Genomic DNA, 20,881 nt, shown 5'->3' with positions numbered 1-20,881 from the left:
ATACTCATGCCACGTAATTATTGATTTAATGACGTATTTATTATTTATCTAATTTTGGCTAGCGAATGCCCTGACGTGCGAGTTGAATTCCTTCCGTGACCAAGCTCGTATCTCCATTCAATACTCAATCTCTATTCCGGCCCCCCTGAGAAAAACCCTTGGACCCAGTCTGACCCCTGCTAAAAAGCACAATAACACCAAAAAATCCTTCAACTTTATTTAATGTAATCACGCTAAAATGACACTTGGGATCTTTAAAATTGACAACTTGATTCCATAGCTAGCGAAAGTCTGATGACAGATTCAAATGAATCCGAATGTTTCAAATGATCAATGGGGAACCTTGAGCGCACTTATTTCCTTTTAAACATGTTCACACGCTAAGTCGCCCGTTTTGATTGTTGTTAGCAGTGGAAACAGGCACGCGGTACCAACTTCCAACAAGAACAAAAGAAAGAGTTTCCTTCGCTAATAGATATAAAGTCATCTATTCCAGGACTGTGGCCATCATAAAACATTTATTAACAAGTGTACAGGCAAGTTTTAAGTCACATTTTCCGTCATGCACATGAAAAAAGTACAAAAACAAGCAGCCTTTGAGTGTCCTGATTCGGGCCCGGCCAATATTGACCTTTTTCATATTGGCAAAAATTGGCCATTTCTTTCCCTCCGTATCAACACATTACAACATGAGACAAAGATAACGACGATTCAACCAAAAATTGGTCGATTTATTTGCAGAATTTTCTCTCTGTTGCAACATTATATACTTTAGGATAAAATATTGTAAAACAATCAAAAGTTCTGTTTGTAATTCATATCTTTGTTGTTGTAAGGGCCCAAATAAGAAATCATTTTATTCATTATGTATTTTTTTTTTTTTTTAATAAATCGACCGATTAATCGGTATCGGCAATCTTATTCTGCCAAATAGCAGCAACGGGCCCGACAAATCCGCACGGGTCGGGCCCTAGTTTTTATTTGATGTTTCGTAGGATGCGTCTCGCGTGCGTGCTCTTCAAGGCCCCGAGCGCCCCCTCCAGGATGGAGATGAGGTGCAGGAGGGCGCCCAGGTCCACGCGGAGAACCCGGCCGCGCACCTCCGTGCCGGAACCGTGCCCGTGCGTCAGGTGCAGCCTGGTGGTCAACGTGGGCGCCGCCTGCCGGCGGAGGGAGCGACTGGCCAACTGCGAAGGGGAGGGAGGACGACGACGGAGTCGCTTTTAAGCGCGCACGTTCGTGCACGTACGTACACACAGGAAAACTCACCACGCACAGGTTCATGCACACATGTATACATATATACATGTACTATGAACACAAATGTACGTACACTCACTCACGCACACAAATATGAACACTCACACACGGATAGGTAAACTCACAGGCACAGTGCACGCGTACACACGTGCGCACACACCTGTACATCCAGCCTCCACTCCAGGTTGTGGTAAGCGGGCATGCTGGAGGGCACCAGACTCAAGATGCCGCGGATCTCACCGCGATGCTGCATGTACAGCTGCCAAAAAAGACAATCGATCCATTATCAATACATAATCAATTAGTGATCGCCTTTGTCACGGCCCAACACAATCTCCATAACGTTAAAAAGAATCTAAAATCACCTGAAGGAGGCTCTGGTTAAGCTCGTCACCAAATTCCAAAGACAACACTGAGTCCACAAAGTCCACCTCGGACAACTACACACACACACACACACACACACACACGCACGCGCGCACGGACACGCACACACAGAAAGGGCGTCAAATGATTGGGTAACGAGACAGCAACATGACCCACTTTTACACTGAAGGGAAAATTGACGGTAAATTTCCATGCCAGATTAAGACGGGGCAATTTTGGAACCTTTCCATGGCAATTTGTGGACATTAACAGGACATTGAGGGTCCTTCATTGGAAAAGTATCACATTCAATCATGAATACAAATATTTTGTTGGCTAAAAATAGTGAAATCGCTAGGTCTCCTTGCCCACGTGCGAGGGCACCACACTCCCTGAACTCAGTCCTTGAAACAGAGTATTTGTATGTGCAGTGTAACCAGAGGATGCGTCGCCGTAGAAAGCATGTCGCGATGCTGAGAAAAAATAACGCAGGTGATGGACTGAACGCCGAACGGCGCTGACGTTCGACTAGAGCCACGTTTCTTTTCACAAAAGTCGATCCCCATCGATTCCTGTTCATTCCCAAGGAAAAGCAAAGCGGGCGCAGTGGCCGTGAACGCGGGCGAGCGAAGCGAGAATGTGGAGGCGGCGTGCGACAGGTGCTGTGTGAGAGTGTGGAGGCGACCGTGTGTTTGGAGCTCTGGGTGACGAGGTACATGAGCGCCTCCACGCCGTGCCGCACCGTTTCCACGGGCACCGACAGCTTCCCTGGCAACACACAGCGACAAATCACCTTTCCCCTTTGAAATCAATTCAAGTGAAATTCATCTTTTCAGCCCAAGAAAAATAAAACAAATCCATAGCAAGGAAGGCTTGGTGAGTGATACCAGAGAAAATACGTACCGTGACGTGTGTGTGTATGTATATATGTGTGTGTGTGTGTGTGTGTGTGTATGTATATATATATATATATATATATATATATAAAAAGACCCGCGACCCTAGTGAGGACAAGCGGCTCAGAAAATGGATGGATGGATATAAAGAGGCACGGCGATGGACGGAGCTTTCTTTTGCAAAACGAGGTTGTCGAGGTGCGGTCTACTCCTCCGGCGGGAAAACGTTCCGGTTTACTTGCTGGCAGGCGTCGACATCAGCGCTTCCGAATTTTGCCATGCGGCAAGCGCGGCGTGAAAAGGCCTTAAGAGGATGGCGGACGTTCAGAAGCGTGTGGGGAAGATCAATAGGAGCCTGGGGAGGTTCATACAGCTTTCAAATATGTGGCAATCATCAAGAAAAAAGGTGTGTTCCACACTTGGTGGATTTCACCTATTGCGAGGGTGGTTCAGAACCTAACCCCGGGATAAAAGAGCGATTACTGGATTTCTCTTTATTATTATTGTTGTTATTGTTATTATTTTTGTTGCTATTATTACTCTCTTTCTTTCTTGTTTAAAATGTTGTTTTTTTTAACTCTGTGATATGGATCCTCTGTGTCGAAAATAAAGAATAAAGTACGAGTGAAAAGAATTTTGTAATGTTTTTTAATGAGGCAAATAGCACGCTATAATATTATAGTTTATAAAAACGTAGTGTAATAAGATAATTAAACAGAACGAATCAGTTTGTGCATTATGATTTCATGCTTCCATTTATTGTGTTTCTCCTTCTGCTGTGCCCACCTTGACAACCGGGTGGCAGTACTGAACAATACAGTCAGGAGACACAAACGAAGAAGAGTTTTAAATGACTCAGTCAGTAGCGCAATAGTATTTAACGTTTTTCACAGAGGCTATACGCCTATAAGTATTATGATATTTAGACTTTACCGACCTGATCGGTATCGACCGATAATTAGCATTTTATGCTGATCGGCTTTAATGTCATAATTCGCCGATCCGATCAATGATCGCAAAAGGCATTTACTGTGTGTCGCCATCGTGTACAGTATATTTGAATCCAAAAGCTACTTTCGTTTTAGCCTTGTCGCCTGTCTTTTGACATAGTACTGTAAATATCTGACCGCCAATGAAGTTATTTAATAAAAAAAACAAAAAACATGTCAGCGGTGTGGGACAGACAACTCGCCTGAGACAAACAACCGTAACGCTACAATCCGACTACAAGATAAATCTGCTCTTCCACGATTGCACTATGTCAGACGACTGCAATAAAATCTCGTATTCCGATACCACCGTATCCCGTCTTTTACGATCACGGGGCTTTATCTTGTCAACTCAAACGCGACCGGATACACTCGTTACCATGGCGACGACATCACGACACGTGTATTATAAGAACAACATGAGGAAAAACGTATGCCGGTGGTTACCGGTGCTCAGGAGAGGACGTTCATTCAAGGATTGCGTGAGGAATGTTCACTTACTGTTTAATACGATACAGCTCACAAGCAGGTAACAAAATGTTACGTAGCCTAGCAAGTTAGTGCTATTACTGACGGTTGTACGTAAACATGCTGGCGTTCTGTCGAATCATGCTCTCAAGTTTTGGTGTGTGTGTGTGTGTGTGTGAAGTTATTGAATTACAGTAAGTTAGCACCCATTAATTCATTAAGTCATGTTGTAATGTTGGTTTGACTTGACTGATTAGAATACCTGACCTGAATAGAGAATACTTTTGAAGATACTCAGTATACAAGTATATACAGTAAATGAACAAGTCATTTAAATAGAACCTTGCTCCATCTTGTGATCATTTATCGTTTTTTTAAACTCGCCGACCGGTGATCGGCCCCAAAAATCCTGTTCGTATAAAGCCTAGTGATATTGTCTGTCTACATGTATTGCTTCGTTTGCATTGCTCAAAGGGGTATCATGCCGCAACTATCAGTGCTAAACATTAGCCCATCTAAGGCGTTATTCACTGTGTTAGCATTAAGCTAGCCGGGGCATTCATAAGCCAAAGCTGTTGTTTTTTTTAAATACATAACGTGTAATTCTGTTTACTTTATATTTACTTTGAGAGTAAACTTCAACTGGAAGTGGCACAGCAAATTTCCCCATTGAATGACTAGTAAAGGTGATCTTATCTTTTCTTATTGAACAGCCTGTAGCCTCTTTTTTGAAGAATCGTTGTCCGTCTGCTAAACTACGCCTCGTTGTCAAGTCACTTGCGTTCTCGCTGCGCTCGCCAGCCAAAGCAAAAACAAAAAACAAAAAAAAACTGCTTTGTGTGGAACAACGTTGTCATCCTTCACTTTAACAGCGAGGATGAAATTTGCTTACTGGCAGCTCCGTCGTAGACTTTGGGGCTGATTCCTCTCCTTAGGAACTCCAGGGCGATGCGGCCAAACTCTCCAACCACTAATACGACGACACAAGCACAGAAACTGTGTCAGGATTTGTCTCGCATGACAGCGTTTTTGCAGGTAACCTGTGGGCTCCATTGCTGCCCTTTTGGGTCCAACTTGCTTCATTTTTTTCGAACCACAAAGGGAGGAATTTTGGTCTGATTTTGTCATTTGCAACTTCAACTTGTTAAATATATCAATAATACACCGTTGACACCAACTCGCACCTTTTGGCTCTATTGCGGCCACTTTTGGCCAACTGAAATTCATGGAAACTTCATTGTGATATTCTTGTTATTTACACGATTGAAACAGACAATTTGGGTAAAATGGTTTTACTCAAGACTTAACACTTGGAAATGTTTTTTTTTTTTTTTTTTCTACAAGATGACATAATTTTTACATTTTTGGACACGAGAGCAATTTCATGCAATATTTTTAGTTTCTGAAAGAGGCGTTTAATGGCTTACTGCACTCCATAATGACGCATTTTAAAAAAGTGGAGATTTACATTTTGTTCAGAAAAGTACTACATAAATGTGATTTATTATTATCATCGTGATTAATTTTAGAAACACTAAAAATTAGCAATACTACTGCAAATACAATTAAAAAGAAACATTTTTAGATATTGTTCTGGAATGTGAATGGTTAAAAGATAAAACTGGATAACATATGCGAATGACAAGAACTGGTAGTTGAAAACTTTACACAAATGTTTAAACTTTTATGAGGTTTACATATGATTGAACGGTGGGAAGTTCTTAAATGTTTAGGTCCGGACTAACAGCAACATTTGATATGCTGATTATCTGTTTTTGTGCATTGTGCTTGAGTTTGTTTTTTTTGGTTCTGTTATTTGTTTAACAGTTCTTGTTTGTTTGAATGTTATTCTTTTTATCTTATGTTTCCAGGTGTTAATGTGTGTAACAAATAATGAATGCTGAGCAATAGAGCAACTAAAAGGTACGCAGCCTCAGACATGACTCGGGGGGAAACAAACGACTCTTTGGTGCGCACGAATCGGTTTGTCCCCCCCGCCCCCACGTTTCTGCGGCTCCGTAAAATGAAGCAAAACAAGAAAATAAAATCATTCAAATTACAGACTACCAAAAAACGGCTGCATGAGGTTGAATATGAGGGAAAATCCACCAAGGCTCGATGGCTAGCTTATTATTTTTGGATGTTTTGTACATTGTTGTTGTTGTGTTGTTTTTATTGTGAGTGTGACGAAAGCGGTCATCGTCCTCAAGTCAGATCTCGTGACAGCCACAGTCTAACAAGAGAATGCATATTTTTTACCTGCCGCGTCCACTTTGGTGAGGAAGGTGAGGTGTTCTTTATGTTCTTCGGACAAAACGAGCAGCATATTGCCTCCAAGTGCAAGTTTGAACGGCCACAAATCCAAATGCACGCGACAAGAAATCTGCAGCAACCCGGAAGTCTGTCACGACTTCCCGCCCACTCCGCTGCGCCTTCTTCTTCGCGGCCTTTTTTTTTTTTTTTTTTTTGCTTCACCAGGTTTCACACTTAATTTGCTGCCACCTCTGGTCACAGTGTTAAATGCACTCTAGAATTACGACTGGACGAGCTTTTATTTCAAGATCAAAATGTGTAATCTGAAATCATTGTAATGGACATTTATTGAATTTTATAATACTGGAAGTATCCAAATGTGTATTAATTATAATATACATATATAATCAGAATTCTGATTAATCTACATCAAATCTCATTAATCATACTTTATTAATCCATATGAAAATTAGGACAACTGAGTATTACAAAGTGCATTATTGTAAGCGGATATGTATTCTTTTTTAAACAATTGATAAACTAGGGTCAATTTCAATTATATTACAAAAAGTTTTATTTATTGAATATACGGTATATCTCCTGAATGGCTTTTATTGATCGTTTTTAATCTAGAGTGAAATCTCTCATTTAACAAGTTAATTTGAATATTTTACTCATCAGCAGCAGGATTTGAAATAATAAATCATCATCAACATCTATGACATTCCTGTCCCAAAGCTCACCACAAAACAAATCTGAAGTTTTTAATGACAACTGGTTGGTGTGCGCGAGCGTATGTGAGTCAGTCATCTAGCACTCGAGATTGAGTCATTGTAAAACATTTATTGTGGGTACAAAAAGTTGCGTTAAAATGACAAGTCCCCCCAACCCTCCCCCCCGACACACAACAAAACAGGTCTCTGAGGCACTGACTAAAACTTGGGTGCTTATGTTCAATACTTGATCACATTCTATCATGTCACTAATTATGCATTTTTGTGTGCGTTTCTCAAAGTGTACAAATGTTAACACTGGCGAACAGACTGGCGAGTCCGTAAGGAACTCGACCATCATCGAACGGTCACATTTACGCCTCAATGGGAATCATCAGCGGAGAATCAATTACAATTTCAAATGCAGTACAATCTAGCGGAGGTCATAAACACCCAAACTCAATCACACAGAGATCCTTAAGACAAAATTAAAGTCATATTGAATGTAAACAAACTGATTACACTGCCAAAAAACTAAAATATCTATAGTGTAAAACATGGCATGAAAACACAGACACACAAACACCATGTCACAAAAGGCGTGTTAAAAGCAACACGCATCATGTAACCTGTGCATTTTCTTCCAGAAAAATAAAAAAGGTCAGTTTAAATATTTGTGTATAGTTTTGTCTTCGGCGTCATATGAGCAGTCAAAGTGAGATGACAAATCAGGGTGCAAATTACGCCTTTTCAACGCTTTGCATAAAACGCTCAAATCGAGTCTGCTGGAACCGCGCAGGAAATAAAGGCTGCGAGTTACTGACCCGCGAGTGGAAACACTCTTTTCACCCTCTTGAAATTGTGGCAATTAATTCAGAAACTGACCAATAGGGTTGCAAAATTCTGAACATTTTCAAAATTGGACATTTTCCATTGGAATTAACGGGAAACTTGAAGGTTAGCTCTTAAAAAGAATTTGAATCATCATTTTGACCAAGACAACCCAGATTTCATGCAGTATACGAGTACCCCAACTTGTTGTATTGTCTCTAGTTACAAGCAGATTTGTTTTTTGTTTTTTTGCTTTGTTGTGAGCAAGCATCAGATATGCTGCCGCACGAGTGAAGCGCTTGGGGGGAAATAAAAAATAATTAAAAAAATGGCGAAAGGTACAAGAATGCCTTCACATGTGGGCAAGGAGAGCTCTCCATTTTGCATGGATATTTACTTATGATGAAACTAAATGTTTAAATTCATGCATGACTGATAACTTTCTGTTAAATGACCCTCAATTCCCAGTTTATTCCCATGGAAACTTTCCAATTTGGACTATTTCTAAAATCCCCGACCTGAACTGAAATATTCCACCAATACTAATGAAAGGAGCATTCCCCCCCCCCCCCCCCCCCCCGTCTTTGTAGTGTTCAATATATTGGAACTGTTCAAAGGAGCAATAAATCAATTAGCCCTCAACTGGCTCTAAAATGTTGACAAAACGAGGAGACCATCTTACGGTGTGGGCAGTCAGTAGGCTCCACACTAAATTCAAAGGTTGATTTTATTAAAAAAAAAAAAAATAAAAAAAAATAAAAAAATGTAAAAAGTGAAAGAAATCCTTAAAAATCAACCCTTGTGATGGTTTGTCAACAACGGCGGCAGCGCAATTGTAGCCCTTCAAGAAGGTGGTTAAAAAAATCTATTTCTGAGTCCAGTGGTGACGCTGGCAGTGGGAATGTTGTTGGCCAACAACAAACCAAACACGTTGTCAAAAACAACGCAAAAAAACAAAAAACTCACAGTTGCTATCAAAGTGTGGCGGCGGCGGCTAAGAAAAATGAAGAGGCGTCTGTCTGGATGCGGGCGGTTCCCCGCCGAGGCTTCACATGACGGCGCACTCTCTGGACGACATTTTGGTCTGGCAGGACACACGACAGCGACGTTTGTTACAAATACACCAAAAGCACACCAAACCTTCTGAGCAGACGTTTTACTGCGGAATGATATCGTAACCTATTACACCATAAAAAGCTTCCTCCTTCATTCTGTGAATTTATAGTTTTCGACATCTGTTGTAACGTTTAGTAAACATTGTTTCAATAGTGTTCATTGTTTTCATTGATAGTTCTTAACAAAATGTTGATGTACTCTTGCTCTCGCTTCGGATGCTTTAAAAAGGGCAGTTTAAAAACAAAAACAATCATAATAATCGTGAACAAACAATGAAAAAAATCTAGTGATTTTTGTTTTGCCATTATCGCCATAGCGTATTTATGGGAATTCATAAACCAGCAAATTACAATATTGAAGGTTGGATTTTAACTTCTGTGATTGGCAGGCAACCAGTTCGGGGTGTACCCCGCCTCTCGCCCGAAGATAGCTGGGATAGGCTCCAGCACGCCCGCGACACTTGTGAGGATAAAGCGGAACAGAAAATGGATGGACGGATGGATTTGAACTTGTTGACTGGCAGCCATTTTTGAGCATTTTGACCGAGCTTTCAAGACCCCCAGAATATTGTGGTCTTTGACAATGTAAGCATCAAAACTACCAAAAGAGTCGACACTCCTTTTCGCCTGAAAAAAATGTCGCGTGCTTTTCATTCTTTAGTAAGCCAATGCTAATAGCTTGTTAAAATATTATAGTTACTGTAAAAATGGGTTTGGTTACAAAATTAACGCTTGGAATATCTTAACGTTATAATTTATTGCATACAACGAATCGTGGTACAGATTTGAGCAAGAATCTGGTAAATTGACGAGACTGTTGTGCTTTTGCTGATGTGGCCCTCAGGTCTCGAGTTTGACACTTGTGAACAGCATCATTTTTTCTCACCATGGCGACACATACTCTGTTTAGCATACGTATGCATACTCTGTCGGCGTGTAAACTTGTCCGACTTCCAATGTGTTGGCATTTCTCTCCCTCATAATGGACGTGACAAGCCTAATCGTTTTCTTCTACTCAAAATGTGCGCTGATCTCAAATCCAAAACGATGGGATGTCGCCATCTCCAGGCATCTGTTTGTCATGACGGGCTCACAAACTTGACTTTGTGTCACAGACTAGCTCGACAAGACCCTCGACCACACCTACACGTTGAAAAATGTACTTGATTCTATTTGCCGGTGGCGGTTGGGTTCGTGTTGACAAATAAAAAAATTCCACAGCGGTGAATAAGTTGGAGAAAATATATCTTAGCATAATCCTGACTAAAACAAGCGCAGTTGAATATGAAGAGCCTATCGACTTCAAGGATTGAGAGAAAAGAATGCAGAGGCTCAGCTTGAGAAGCTCAAGAGAAGATGAAGATGCTTTTTTTAAATGATTATTATTTGCATGTTGAATGGCTGGAGGGGCGGCTCTTTTCATTTCATATTTTCTAAATTTTTTTTTTTAATGCATTTCCAAAAGTCCCATCTTAACTTTCAATGTAATTTACCAGAAACAATCCACTCCTTTGCAGCCCTCATAATAAACAGTCATTCCAAAAGGGGGCGCTCATGAAACCTCACCCTCTTGTGCACCACTTCCTCCTCTTCTTCCTCCTCCTCCTCTCCGTTTTGCACTTCCACCTTCTTACTGAAGCTCCGTCTGGCCACTTCCTGTTGGCCGGCATGCAACACATACACGGCGTGAGACAAACTGCCGTACCGTTAAATTTGCCGTCGCTCGACGGGCGGACGCAGTTACCTCGCCGTCGGAGTTGACCAAGCTGGTGACCATATCACTTCCTGTGCCCCAGGAAGCCTGGCTTTTCCACAGGAGATCAGATGGCGGACTGTGGGCCACGCCGGCGTCTGCGGACCACACCTACGCACGATCGCGATAACGTGTTAGTGCGGTAACTGACGTCCCGCCTCCACCCTCAAATTGTTATAAAAGGTCATTAACACATTCACTGCCATTGACGGCTTTAGAAGTCAAATATCAATGTTAACTGGGAAGGCTGGCAGTGAATGAGCCAAGTTTAAACCATAAACACCACAACGTATGAGCAAAGTCATCTTACGGTGACTGTCTGTCCCGCTTTGAGAACAAACTTTGGTGAGAACTTGTAAACGATCTCGTCCGCGTCGTCCACTTGTCGCTTCAGCCTCCAGTTTCCTAAAGGCTGGTCCTGAACCGCACACACAGCACATTGTAACACAACAAACAATCCAACGGACGAGCAAAGGCACAAACACGCACCTGCTCCGTGTCGTTAGCCAGGGTGACCGAGTTTCCGTCCATGTCGGTGGGCGAGATGGAGACGGCGCCGCTGGCCGTGTCCTCCTCAGTCGCCAGCATCAGCTCCTCGCCCGACGCGTCACCTGACTCCAGGTCCGCCCTCCTCCGCTTGGAGGTGCGGGACGAGGACGAGCCCGTCACCCTGGAGACGGTGACGCGCGAAGACGGGCTGGGAGACAACTTGAGCCTGGAAGGAGAGGCCCCGCCCGCCCATTTGTCAACGTCATCTCACTCAAGTGCATTGTCGGTATTATTCGTCCCTTTGTGTGTACAGTGGCGCCTTGACACACGAGTGACCCGATGTAAGTTTTGGGGAATTTCTTTTTGCTCAGACTTGCGAGCACAAACTTGAGAAACGGTGGCAGTGAAGTAAATATTCTTCGAATAGAGAATATTACCGTTTCTTCAAATGTACACATTTCGTCCTCAAATATTTGACTTTTTATCTCAAAAATCTTGACTATCTTTCTTGAAAATTAGACTATATTTTCCCCCTCAATGAGAATTTGAGCAAAATTCATGACTTTGCCCCTACACACTTCTCAACATTTTGAATTTTGGTAAAATATGACTTATTTTATCCTCAAATATAATTTATAAAATACATTTTACTTCCCCCCCCCCCCCTTTCCTTAATATCAGACTGCCGTGCTTGCGTGAATTTTCTCCAGGTACTATGACCCCCCCCCCGCATTCTTGTGAATGCTTGTTTGTCTATCTATATATGCTCTGACTTGAGGAAGATAATAAAAGTTAAATGTTTAGATCAAGAGTTATTTATTTTTCAAATCAATCTTTTGCATATTTTTAAAGACGTAATTAAGCCTAACGAGCCCACCTGTGCTCCTCTCCCTCCAGGAGCTTCCTGTAGGCGTTGATCTCCATGTCCAGCGTGAGCTTGACGTCCAGGAGCTCCTGGTACTCGGAGAGCTGCGCGTTCATGCGCTGGCGCAGGTCGTTCATCTCGCGGTCCTTGGCCTCCATCGCGCGCCGGTGCTTGTCCCGGTCCGACGACAGGATGTCCTCCAGCTCGCGGACGCGGTCCTCGGCGGCGGCCGCCTACACGCAAATATGGTTAATGACGACGCCGGGCCGGATCCGAATCCGGGCGGTGAAGTCGCCAAGGGGCGCGCGGGTACTTGTTTCTGCAGGGCGCTCAGCTGGTAGGCCAGACCCTCGATTCTCATTCGGGACTCCTGCAGCTCCTCTCTGGCCGTGCGCACGGCCTTGTCGTTCATCGCCGACGACACCTTGGCGTTGTCCAGCTACACGCGGCCAGACGAAGAAAAAGAAAGACGCGTGACGATGCATTCGGGACACACACAATTCTGATTCTGGAAGGAAGGAAGATGTGGCGCTCGCTCACCTTGGCCTGGAAGGTCTGCTCCAGTTCCTCCTTGTAGAGAGTGACCTGATCATCGTGCTGCTTCCTCAGGTCCTGACAGACGAGCGCACACGCACAAATTGACATCAACAGTGGAACACTTCACACCTCACCCACACACACACGCATACCTGTAAAGCTTGGGACAGTTTGAACTCGTAGTCCTGTCTGGCACCCGAGTCCACCTCCACAATTCTCTGCTCTTGTCTGCGCCGAGACTCCCGAACCTCCTAAATCAACACGCATATAAACACGCACATTTGAACAACAGTCATCTTCTTCACACCTTCCACCGTCTTGACGCAACAAGTGTTGATTTCTGCAAAGACATGGTTTGTGTGTGTGAGACCTGACCTCCTCGAACATGTTTTTCCTGAACTCCAGCTCCTCACTGAGCGACTGCGAGCGGTTCTCCAAGTCCACGCGCATCAAGGTCTCGGCCTCCAGCTGCCGCTTGGCGACGGCGTGTGCGTCCTCCGCCTGCGCAGCGTCAACCACATCAACGCGTTACACTACACCAGACAACGTGAGCATCGAGTGGGCCCGTGTTAGGCAAACGGGTGTCGGCAAACCGTTCGCACAGCTTCGAAGACGATTAAAAATCACGAATATCCATGCCAGGCCACAAGTTGGCGACACGTGTAACAACTACTACTTGCTTCATGTAAACTTTGCTGCCTATGTTATAAATGTTATAACACAGCAACAGCAGAGTGGTCCACCGTTGTTGTTTTGGTAGTTATTTTCTAATGTCTACACTGAGCGTTAAACATGTCATCAATTGAACACTGCTCTCTATATACTGTATTTTTATTTGAATAAAATGGAATAGAAAAAATAGAATAGCGTTTGTAATTGTAGTGCACAACAAAATTGGAAATCTACCCAAAAATGTTTTGATGATTAAACAAAGCGAGTCAAATTGTCCCAATAACAATGTTGGTCCGAAATTAACTTCAGAAGGATTAATCGATTACATTCATACAATTGGAATTGCCAATATTTTTAAGACCCATTTTCTAATTTTTCATTTTCAGCCACCAAGATGTTGCCATGAACAACAATGAGCAAAACCACAATCAGCATCTGTGTTCAGTTGAGGGCTGGGCAATATGGCCTTAAAATAAAATTGCCAATTCCCACAACAGAAATCTGAGAAAAACAAATGACAATGACATTATTCAAATCGAATTTTGTTTGGTTGCTTTGTAAGTTATTTGCAGTCTGTGCACAACTGAAGTACGTCGTGCGGAACGCCATCTAAATGCTTCAACAACAAATTTGATCAGCCACCTGAAGAATGTACACGAGGAGGAGCACGCCGCGTTCAAGCAACGCAGCGTGACAACAACAAAAAAAGAAAAAACGGATGCAAACTCTGGACGACACCCGTCTACATAGCCGGGACAGTGTACTGTACACAAGTATATACAATAAATGAACAAGTCATGTAAATAGACTCCATTTTGCCATCGGCCCCCAAATCCCGATCGTGTAAAGCCTGGTAAATACGAAAGCGCACCTTAGCCAGCAGGCCTTTGACTTCAAGCAGGTCGGAGGTGAGCGCAGCATTCTGGCTGAGAGCGGTGGAGAGCGCCGCTTCGCTCTGGTTCAGTTGACTCTCCAAAGCGGCCGCCCGAGTCATGGCCGCCGCCAGGTCCGCATCCTTCTTCTTGCCGCTAGCACGCCGGGGGAACGAAAGAGCCGTCGTCAGTCATCATCTGACCAACGCTGACCGCGAGACGCTTTATGCTCTCACGGACACACTAGTAGTACAACATGTTACTACCGAGACAAAACTGCGCACTAGTTGACAACTGTTTGCTATTCGTACTACTAGTGACATAGTAACATGTAGTTGTCCATCTAGTCTGACATAGTTGTCCTACTAGTGAGAATAAGGAGCATACTAGTACAAGGCCCTGAAAAGCTGAAACAGATTTCCACAGAGTACCTTTTAGGTGAGCGCTTACCTGCGTGTGGCCTCTTCCAAGTCCGCCTGAGCCTTGCCCAGATCGATCTGCAGCCGGGCGCGCTCCCTGGCGGTTTCGTCCAGAACCCGGCGAGCGTCCGCCAACTCGGCCTCGTACAGGTGCTTCAGGCCGCTCACCTGAGCACGAGAGAAAGGGATCACTCGGGCAATGAGATCACATTCGGCAACCGACGGGGTATTAAGACGAGCGGTCCAGAAAATGGAGGGCTGGCCGTGGCACTGTATGTGCAAGGTACTCTGTCATGCTGTAACTCCTCAAGAAAACGGTGCGACCAAATGAAAAAGTCGGTTGCACCAGTGCTACTCGTTCAAAAGCTTTGGTCACTACACTGTGCTCTGTTAATGACGTCACAGCTGTCGCACGTTAACAATGCAGGTTGTTGCGGTTGGCAAAAAAAAAAAAAAAGGGGAAAAAAAAGATGATTTTACTGTACATTGCTATAAAACTGCAAACAATGGAAGGTTTGTTGAAAAGTTACATTCCTACGAAAATTTCACTTCCTCCGCCCCGCCGTTCTCTCTCTGAAGACGCAATGCATGATGGTATATCACGAGTCAGTGACTGACCATCGCTCGCTCACTACTTTTTGCAGTGCTTTGTGGGACATTTTGAGTGTACTATATTGGGCACTGAATTTGATCACCACTGCAAAATGGCGTAACCACTATATAGGCGTGATTTCAGACAACCAAAGTGCTGTCAATTTTGTATTTCAAATAAAGCATGTTGGAATGCATCCATCTTTTGGGTGTGTAACTATTTTTTTTAATTTACATTTCTTTTGAGTAATATCCTGATAATACCAATAATTGCAATCATTTTGGTCATGACGTGAAAATGTCAGTTTCATCTCCAACCAGGATTTGTTGCAGCTGCTTGAAATGCAAAGGAAGCCCCAAACCCTCTGAACTTCTACTACGATTAGTGCAAGTGATGGTATGTCCCAGCAAGGAATGCGAAAAATGTGCCGAGCCGATTTTCACGTGCTAAGGCTCATAGCGCATGCTCGCGCCACTTTTGTGTCGAATAGATGTTCGTCACTCATCTTATTTAACTGTAGACACACCTGCCTACAAACCCAATGAAAACTGACAACCGTCATAAAAGAAGATACTTCTTAAATAGAAACTTTATTCATCCTGTGAAGGATGCAAAAGTAGCAATATTCACAAAGGTACACTCATATTAACAATGCAAAAAGAACCACCAAAGTAAGAGCAGCAATAAGTTCTTAAGAACACATTTTTGTGTTTTGTACAGTATGTAAAGACTAACTACTCTCTAAAAGTGGAGCCTTGGGGGTTGTGGGTAAATGTGTGAACTTTGCCATGTCAAACGACCACATTACGAACTTCTGCCACCGTTTTTTTTGCGAGGGCATCTACACGGACTGGCCGAGGGCAGTCGGTCCCAGCAGTCGGTCTCAGTGAGTAATCCCCGCTAGGATTTTACGAGGAAAAGAATGTGCTGCCGGGCAATTTCTGAGTGGCTCCGACTGCCTACTGACATCCATCGCGTAACCACTAAGGTATAAATAACAAATAGGTCGCAAATGGTTATTTATATCACATCTGCTGCTGACCACTGGGACTTACTGTACTCTTCACTCATTCACTGCCAACCTTCCCAGTTAACATGGATATTTGACTTCTAAAGCCATCAATGGCCGTGAATGTGTTAAATAGACAGATGTCATTATCTTGATAGGAATAATTTAGGATACAATGTGTGAGCAAAAACAGATTTGAATGCTGGACAAATGTAAATCCACAAAACATGGTTGTTAAATCATTATAGTGTATATCACTTTTTTTTTTGTTTGTTTTTTTTTAAGCCATGGCTGACTGTACAGTAGTGATGTTACAAGATGCGCAGTCTTCGAGGCGTGTGTCGAGTAATGGAGGGGGCGTTTCCGCAAAGTGCGTATCGAGGGTTGCTTCATTTAGGGGCCGAGCCGGAAATAATGGCGTCCGAAGCCTTGCTGCCCGGCTGTACCACGTGACCGATTCGGGAAGCGCTTCAGGGTTTGCCGCGAGGTTTGACAGCAATCTAAACCCCTCATGCAGGCTCCATTCAAAACGTGTGTGTGTGTTTTATATAGAGTTGCGGTCAGCTCAGTCTGAATAAAGATTGTGTCGTCTGTATAGGCTAATAGAGTTTGAAGAGTGTTGACAGCAGTTTGGACATAGTTTGGACAGTACTTCACTCCTCGGAATCCTTGCAGAGGGTGCTGCCCGCTAAGCCGCCACCCTGGTCTAATAACCCACCGGTTGGTGCACTCGACTCTCAACCTGGGGTACGGTGGTCGCCTGAGTTTGAACCCCAAGCAGGACCGCATATCAATTATCTTTGTTTATCAAAAAACGCATTTTCCACTGTTTCTTACTTTATTCAAGGGTAAAGTGTTTATTGTGTTCACTGAAAGCAAGGTCAAATAAAATCTCACTGGGAGAGGAGAAATGACTGTACTCCAATTTAAAAATCTTGCTCTTGAATGAATCACTTCACACAAAAATCATGATAAACTGTTATTTCTAAATAAGCACTTTCAAAATCCTCTGCCCTCTTAAGCCCACGCCGTTTCCCCAAAGTGACAGAAAAACATTATACAACCTGCCATACCTGTGATGAGGACCATTTTAAGCACACAGAAAAGGTTCAAAAATAATATATTTTACACTTTATCTTGGGAAATTACTTGGTCAAACGTCGTTTTGTAATACATAGTCATTCACAAAAGCCAAAAAGAGGCAAAAATGCAAGGCAGCACATACTGAATGTGGTCGAGATCCAGCTGCCTGTGATTATGCACATGGCCAGCAGGTGGTTTCGTGTGCAATGAAGCATCAAGAAATGAACCATTACTCCAACCATTGGCTGAAGTGTTACAATGCTTCATCAAGCTTCATCTCGCCATCACTAATGTACAGTATCTGGTGTTCGCTTCTTGGGGGCAGTGTGGCGCGGTACATGCATAAAGCTACACACATTAGCTGGGGAAAAAAGAAAGCCTACAGGTCATGATTATTAACGTAACTTGTTTTCACAGATTTAGACTATATGTCTGAGAGTATTCTCATACTACCTGACTGTATGTGTTACGACGGCATTTGTGTGTGAATATTCATTATAGGAAGGTAAATCCCTCCTGTGATCTAATACTAATTTAAGTTAACCCCTTAATAGGGTTTTCCAGTGTTCGCATTAAGATGGCGATGTTTCTAAAATGAAAATGTGTCTTGTATGGCAGCCATGGCTAAGATCATCGTCTGGCACCGTGGGGGACGTAGGTTCAAGACCCCGACCGGACCATCCACCAACATCGCCCGGACTCACGGCCACGGTGTCCTCGAGCGAGACGCCGATACCCCGAAATGTTCCCCCCGCTCCAGTGTGTTCCACTAACATGCGTATGTGTTCACTGTGATGGGTTAAATGCAGAGAAAACATTTCGTGTGCATGCATCCATGTTCATGACAATAAAAGGTGATTCTTCTTCTATTTTAACAACCCATGGAGTATTTGTAGTTACTAATGATTTTTTTTCTCTGCATGTTTTGAGTGACACATTTCCAAATTGAACTTTGGAATTAATGACTTGAAAATAATTCTCATCGTTATTATATACTGTCTCTAGGAACAAGATGGATTAAGTTATGAATGTTAGAAACTGATTTAACAAAACGGTCATAACTGAAATCTTGACCCCTACCTTCATGACCCTCAAATTTGGTGCAATTTCACAAGTTTTAAATATTCATATATTTCTTAATATTTATCGCAGGAAATTAATACTTCTTTAAAAGATCGGTCTTTTAGTGCTGGTTTCGTGTAACTCAATTCATATTTGAAACTTTACACACGGGGACAAAAGCTTGTTCAAAAAAGGAACTCGCGTTTAGGCGGTGGTAAACTGAAAGCAAAGAGTCGTTCAATATTTTGACTGTCGCCTGAGTTGCACCTGTGTCGAAGGTGGAGAATAACAATCATAAAAAACAAATCAGTGAAGTAGTTAAGAAGGGAGGGGGCGTTGGTATCAAATGGCGCGCACAAGCAACCGCTCTATTTTCAAATTTTGAACAGCCGAGCAGTACTTTGGCACTTAAAACGTTATCAAATGACCGAGTTCGCCGATATGAAGTTAAAAAATGGCTTGAAGACGAAGTATTTTGTTAGTTTTGCTTCCCCCCCCCTCAAAAAAAAAACAATATATATATATATATATATATATATATATATATATGAAAAGATCGGTATTTGGTCGGTTGCCACCCACGTTTCATGTGACTCCATCTGATGTCCATTTATTGTATTTCTTTGAATATGAAGGAATAATCGACGCCAAGCGAAGCTCGTTGAGCCGAGACGGTTCTCGTTGCACTCACTCACCTCCCTGGTGGTGACCTCCTCTTTCTCGGACACTTTGACCAGCAGCCGGTCGTTCTCCAGCTCCAGGGAGCGCACCCGCTCGATGTAGACGGCCAGCCGGTCGTTGAGGTGCTGCAAGTCCTGCTTCTCCTGCAGACGAGAGATGCGGGTGGGTGAGAGGGGCGTCGAGGAGGAGGCGGCGGCGGCGGCAGCCGCCGGCCGGCCAGCTTCACGGCTTGGGGTAGCAGTCGCCATAACGGCTCGGTCGCTTTTTGTTTTCTGACAAATCTTTCGGTCGTTGCGGCGCTCGGCGGGGGGCGAGAGAACACACGCGTGTGCGTCGTCCTCGGCGAATTAGGACGAAAAAAAGAAAAGGAGGTTTGGCGAGCGAGGGAAGAATGGAGGCAGGCAAGCCAAGTAAGTCATCCACGGGCGGACGGGCAGCTTCTCACTCGCTCGGAGACAGTGCTGAAAGGGATTCCAAAATGGCCGCCACAGCTGCCACCACCGCGCCAAAAGCAGGGAGCGTTTCCGGACGCGCGGTGCATCATGGGAAACTCCGGACAAGTCAACCGCTTGTGACGTCACGGCTCAAGAACGCAGTACATACTTGCCATTATTCCATTGAAAAAGAAACCTATTTTACGGAAGCGTATTGCTGCCACCCCAGAAAAAAAAAAAACGTTAACTATGACGTTATAATGTGATAAGTATCACGTTTTAACGTGATGTTTCATTTTTTAAGCTTCCCAAAGTATCTGCAGCTAAAAACAAGAAAGCTAACAAAACCTTAAGATTTTACTCCTCTTTCATTGTCTTTATTCATGTAATTTCATGAAATAAATTCTTACTCATATTTTCCGTCCTGCTTCTCTACACACGGGTGGCGGGCGTGCTGGCGCCCATCCCAGCTATCTTCGGGCGAGAGGCGGGCTACACCCTCAACTGGTCGCCAGCCAATCAGGGCACATCGAAACAAAACCATTCCTGCCTACAGGCAATTTCGAGGCTTCAATCAACCGACCTGGCATGTTTTGGGCATGTGGGAGGAAACCAGAGCACCCGGAGAAAAGCCACCCAGGGAGTCCGGATTTGAATTTGATTTATTTATAAACAAATCATTATTAAACTACCTTAAATGAATAAATGTATCATTGACTACAATTACTTCCTTTAATTTGACCGTATTCGTTAGAGCTCTGTGATGCGTTACATTATTGTTTGACATACCATTTGAATCGCTTGTTTTAAATAAAGATTTATTTTTTATTTGGGATAAAAAAAAAATTTGAAAAAATTCCCTTTCGCCTCGCTTGAAAATGCAAAGAATATGCAATTCATAATTTTGTGAAGGTAGTTGGTGATCTGCCTAACATTTGATGTTACTTGTTTAGTCTTTTGTAAAATTCCTTAAATTTACTTTTGCAAATTAATTTGTATTGATCAATGTATCGTCTATCCCTTTTTTCGTATATATTTATATATATATATTATATATATATATATATATATATATACATATTTTTCGTATATTATATATATATATATATATATATATATATATTTTTTTTTTTTTTCGTATATTGTTGTTTGACAAAGTAAACAAACAATTTACAGTTCATTGCTTGGTTAAATATTTTTTGGTTGACAATTTGTTTTTACATAGGCAACATTATTATTATATTATTTTGACAATGCGTGGGAAAAAGGCACAAATAATAATTCAAAATTGTTTTTTTTGTAATTTTAAAAATACTTTTAAAAGTGGTTGGTGATCTACCCAACTTTTGAGGTTACTTATTTAGTGTTTATTCATTTATATTCTGAAAATGTATATAACATTTTCATTATTTCTATACTGTCATGTAATATATTACTATATATATATATATATATATATATATATTACTCTATTACTATTATATATTACTAACCAGTCGTCCACCGTGCCGCCCAAGTTTGA

At 42.7% G+C, this 20,881-nt stretch overlaps 2 protein-coding genes across 3 annotated transcripts; both read right to left on the bottom strand.

Moving 5' to 3' along the window:
* Window positions 1-499: 499 nt before the first annotated feature.
* Window positions 500-6,392, bottom strand: commd2 (COMM domain containing 2). 2 transcript variants are annotated; one of them, XM_061682801.1, is made up of 6 exons: window positions 6,239-6,392; window positions 4,872-4,949; window positions 2,312-2,394; window positions 1,626-1,700; window positions 1,421-1,519; window positions 500-1,187 (listed from the first exon to the last, which is right to left on the bottom strand). In XM_061682801.1, exons 1-6 carry the CDS (start codon window positions 6,303-6,305, stop codon window positions 978-980), a joined length of 612 nt encoding a protein of 203 aa, XP_061538785.1. In that variant the 5' UTR covers window positions 6,306-6,392; the 3' UTR covers window positions 500-977. The 2 variants fall into 2 exon arrangements, with proteins under 2 accessions (XP_061538785.1, XP_061538784.1); XM_061682800.1 differs by lacking the exons at window positions 500-1,187; window positions 1,421-1,519; window positions 1,626-1,700 and having other exon boundaries at window positions 1,710-2,394.
* Window positions 6,393-7,128: 736 nt separating this feature from the next.
* Window positions 7,129-19,420, bottom strand: lmnb2 (lamin B2). Its single transcript, XM_061682976.1, has 13 exons — window positions 18,940-19,420; window positions 14,530-14,666; window positions 14,079-14,235; window positions 12,911-13,036; window positions 12,688-12,786; window positions 12,539-12,610; window positions 12,312-12,437; window positions 12,011-12,231; window positions 11,134-11,359; window positions 10,955-11,062; window positions 10,636-10,755; window positions 10,458-10,547; window positions 7,129-8,860 (listed from the first exon to the last, which is right to left on the bottom strand). The coding sequence occupies exons 1-13, from the start codon at window positions 19,171-19,173 to the stop codon at window positions 8,825-8,827; spliced, it is 1,752 nt and encodes a 583-aa protein (XP_061538960.1). The 5' UTR covers window positions 19,174-19,420; the 3' UTR covers window positions 7,129-8,824.
* Between the last annotated feature and the right edge of the window lie 1,461 nt (window positions 19,421-20,881).

Source organism: Phycodurus eques, chromosome 8 (assembly GCF_024500275.1).
Source record: "Phycodurus eques isolate BA_2022a chromosome 8, UOR_Pequ_1.1, whole genome shotgun sequence".
NCBI classification, from domain to species: domain Eukaryota; kingdom Metazoa; phylum Chordata; class Actinopteri; order Syngnathiformes; family Syngnathidae; genus Phycodurus; species Phycodurus eques.
The sequence above is the reverse complement of the archived record's forward strand: the minus strand, read 5'-3'. Positions and strand labels throughout refer to the sequence as shown.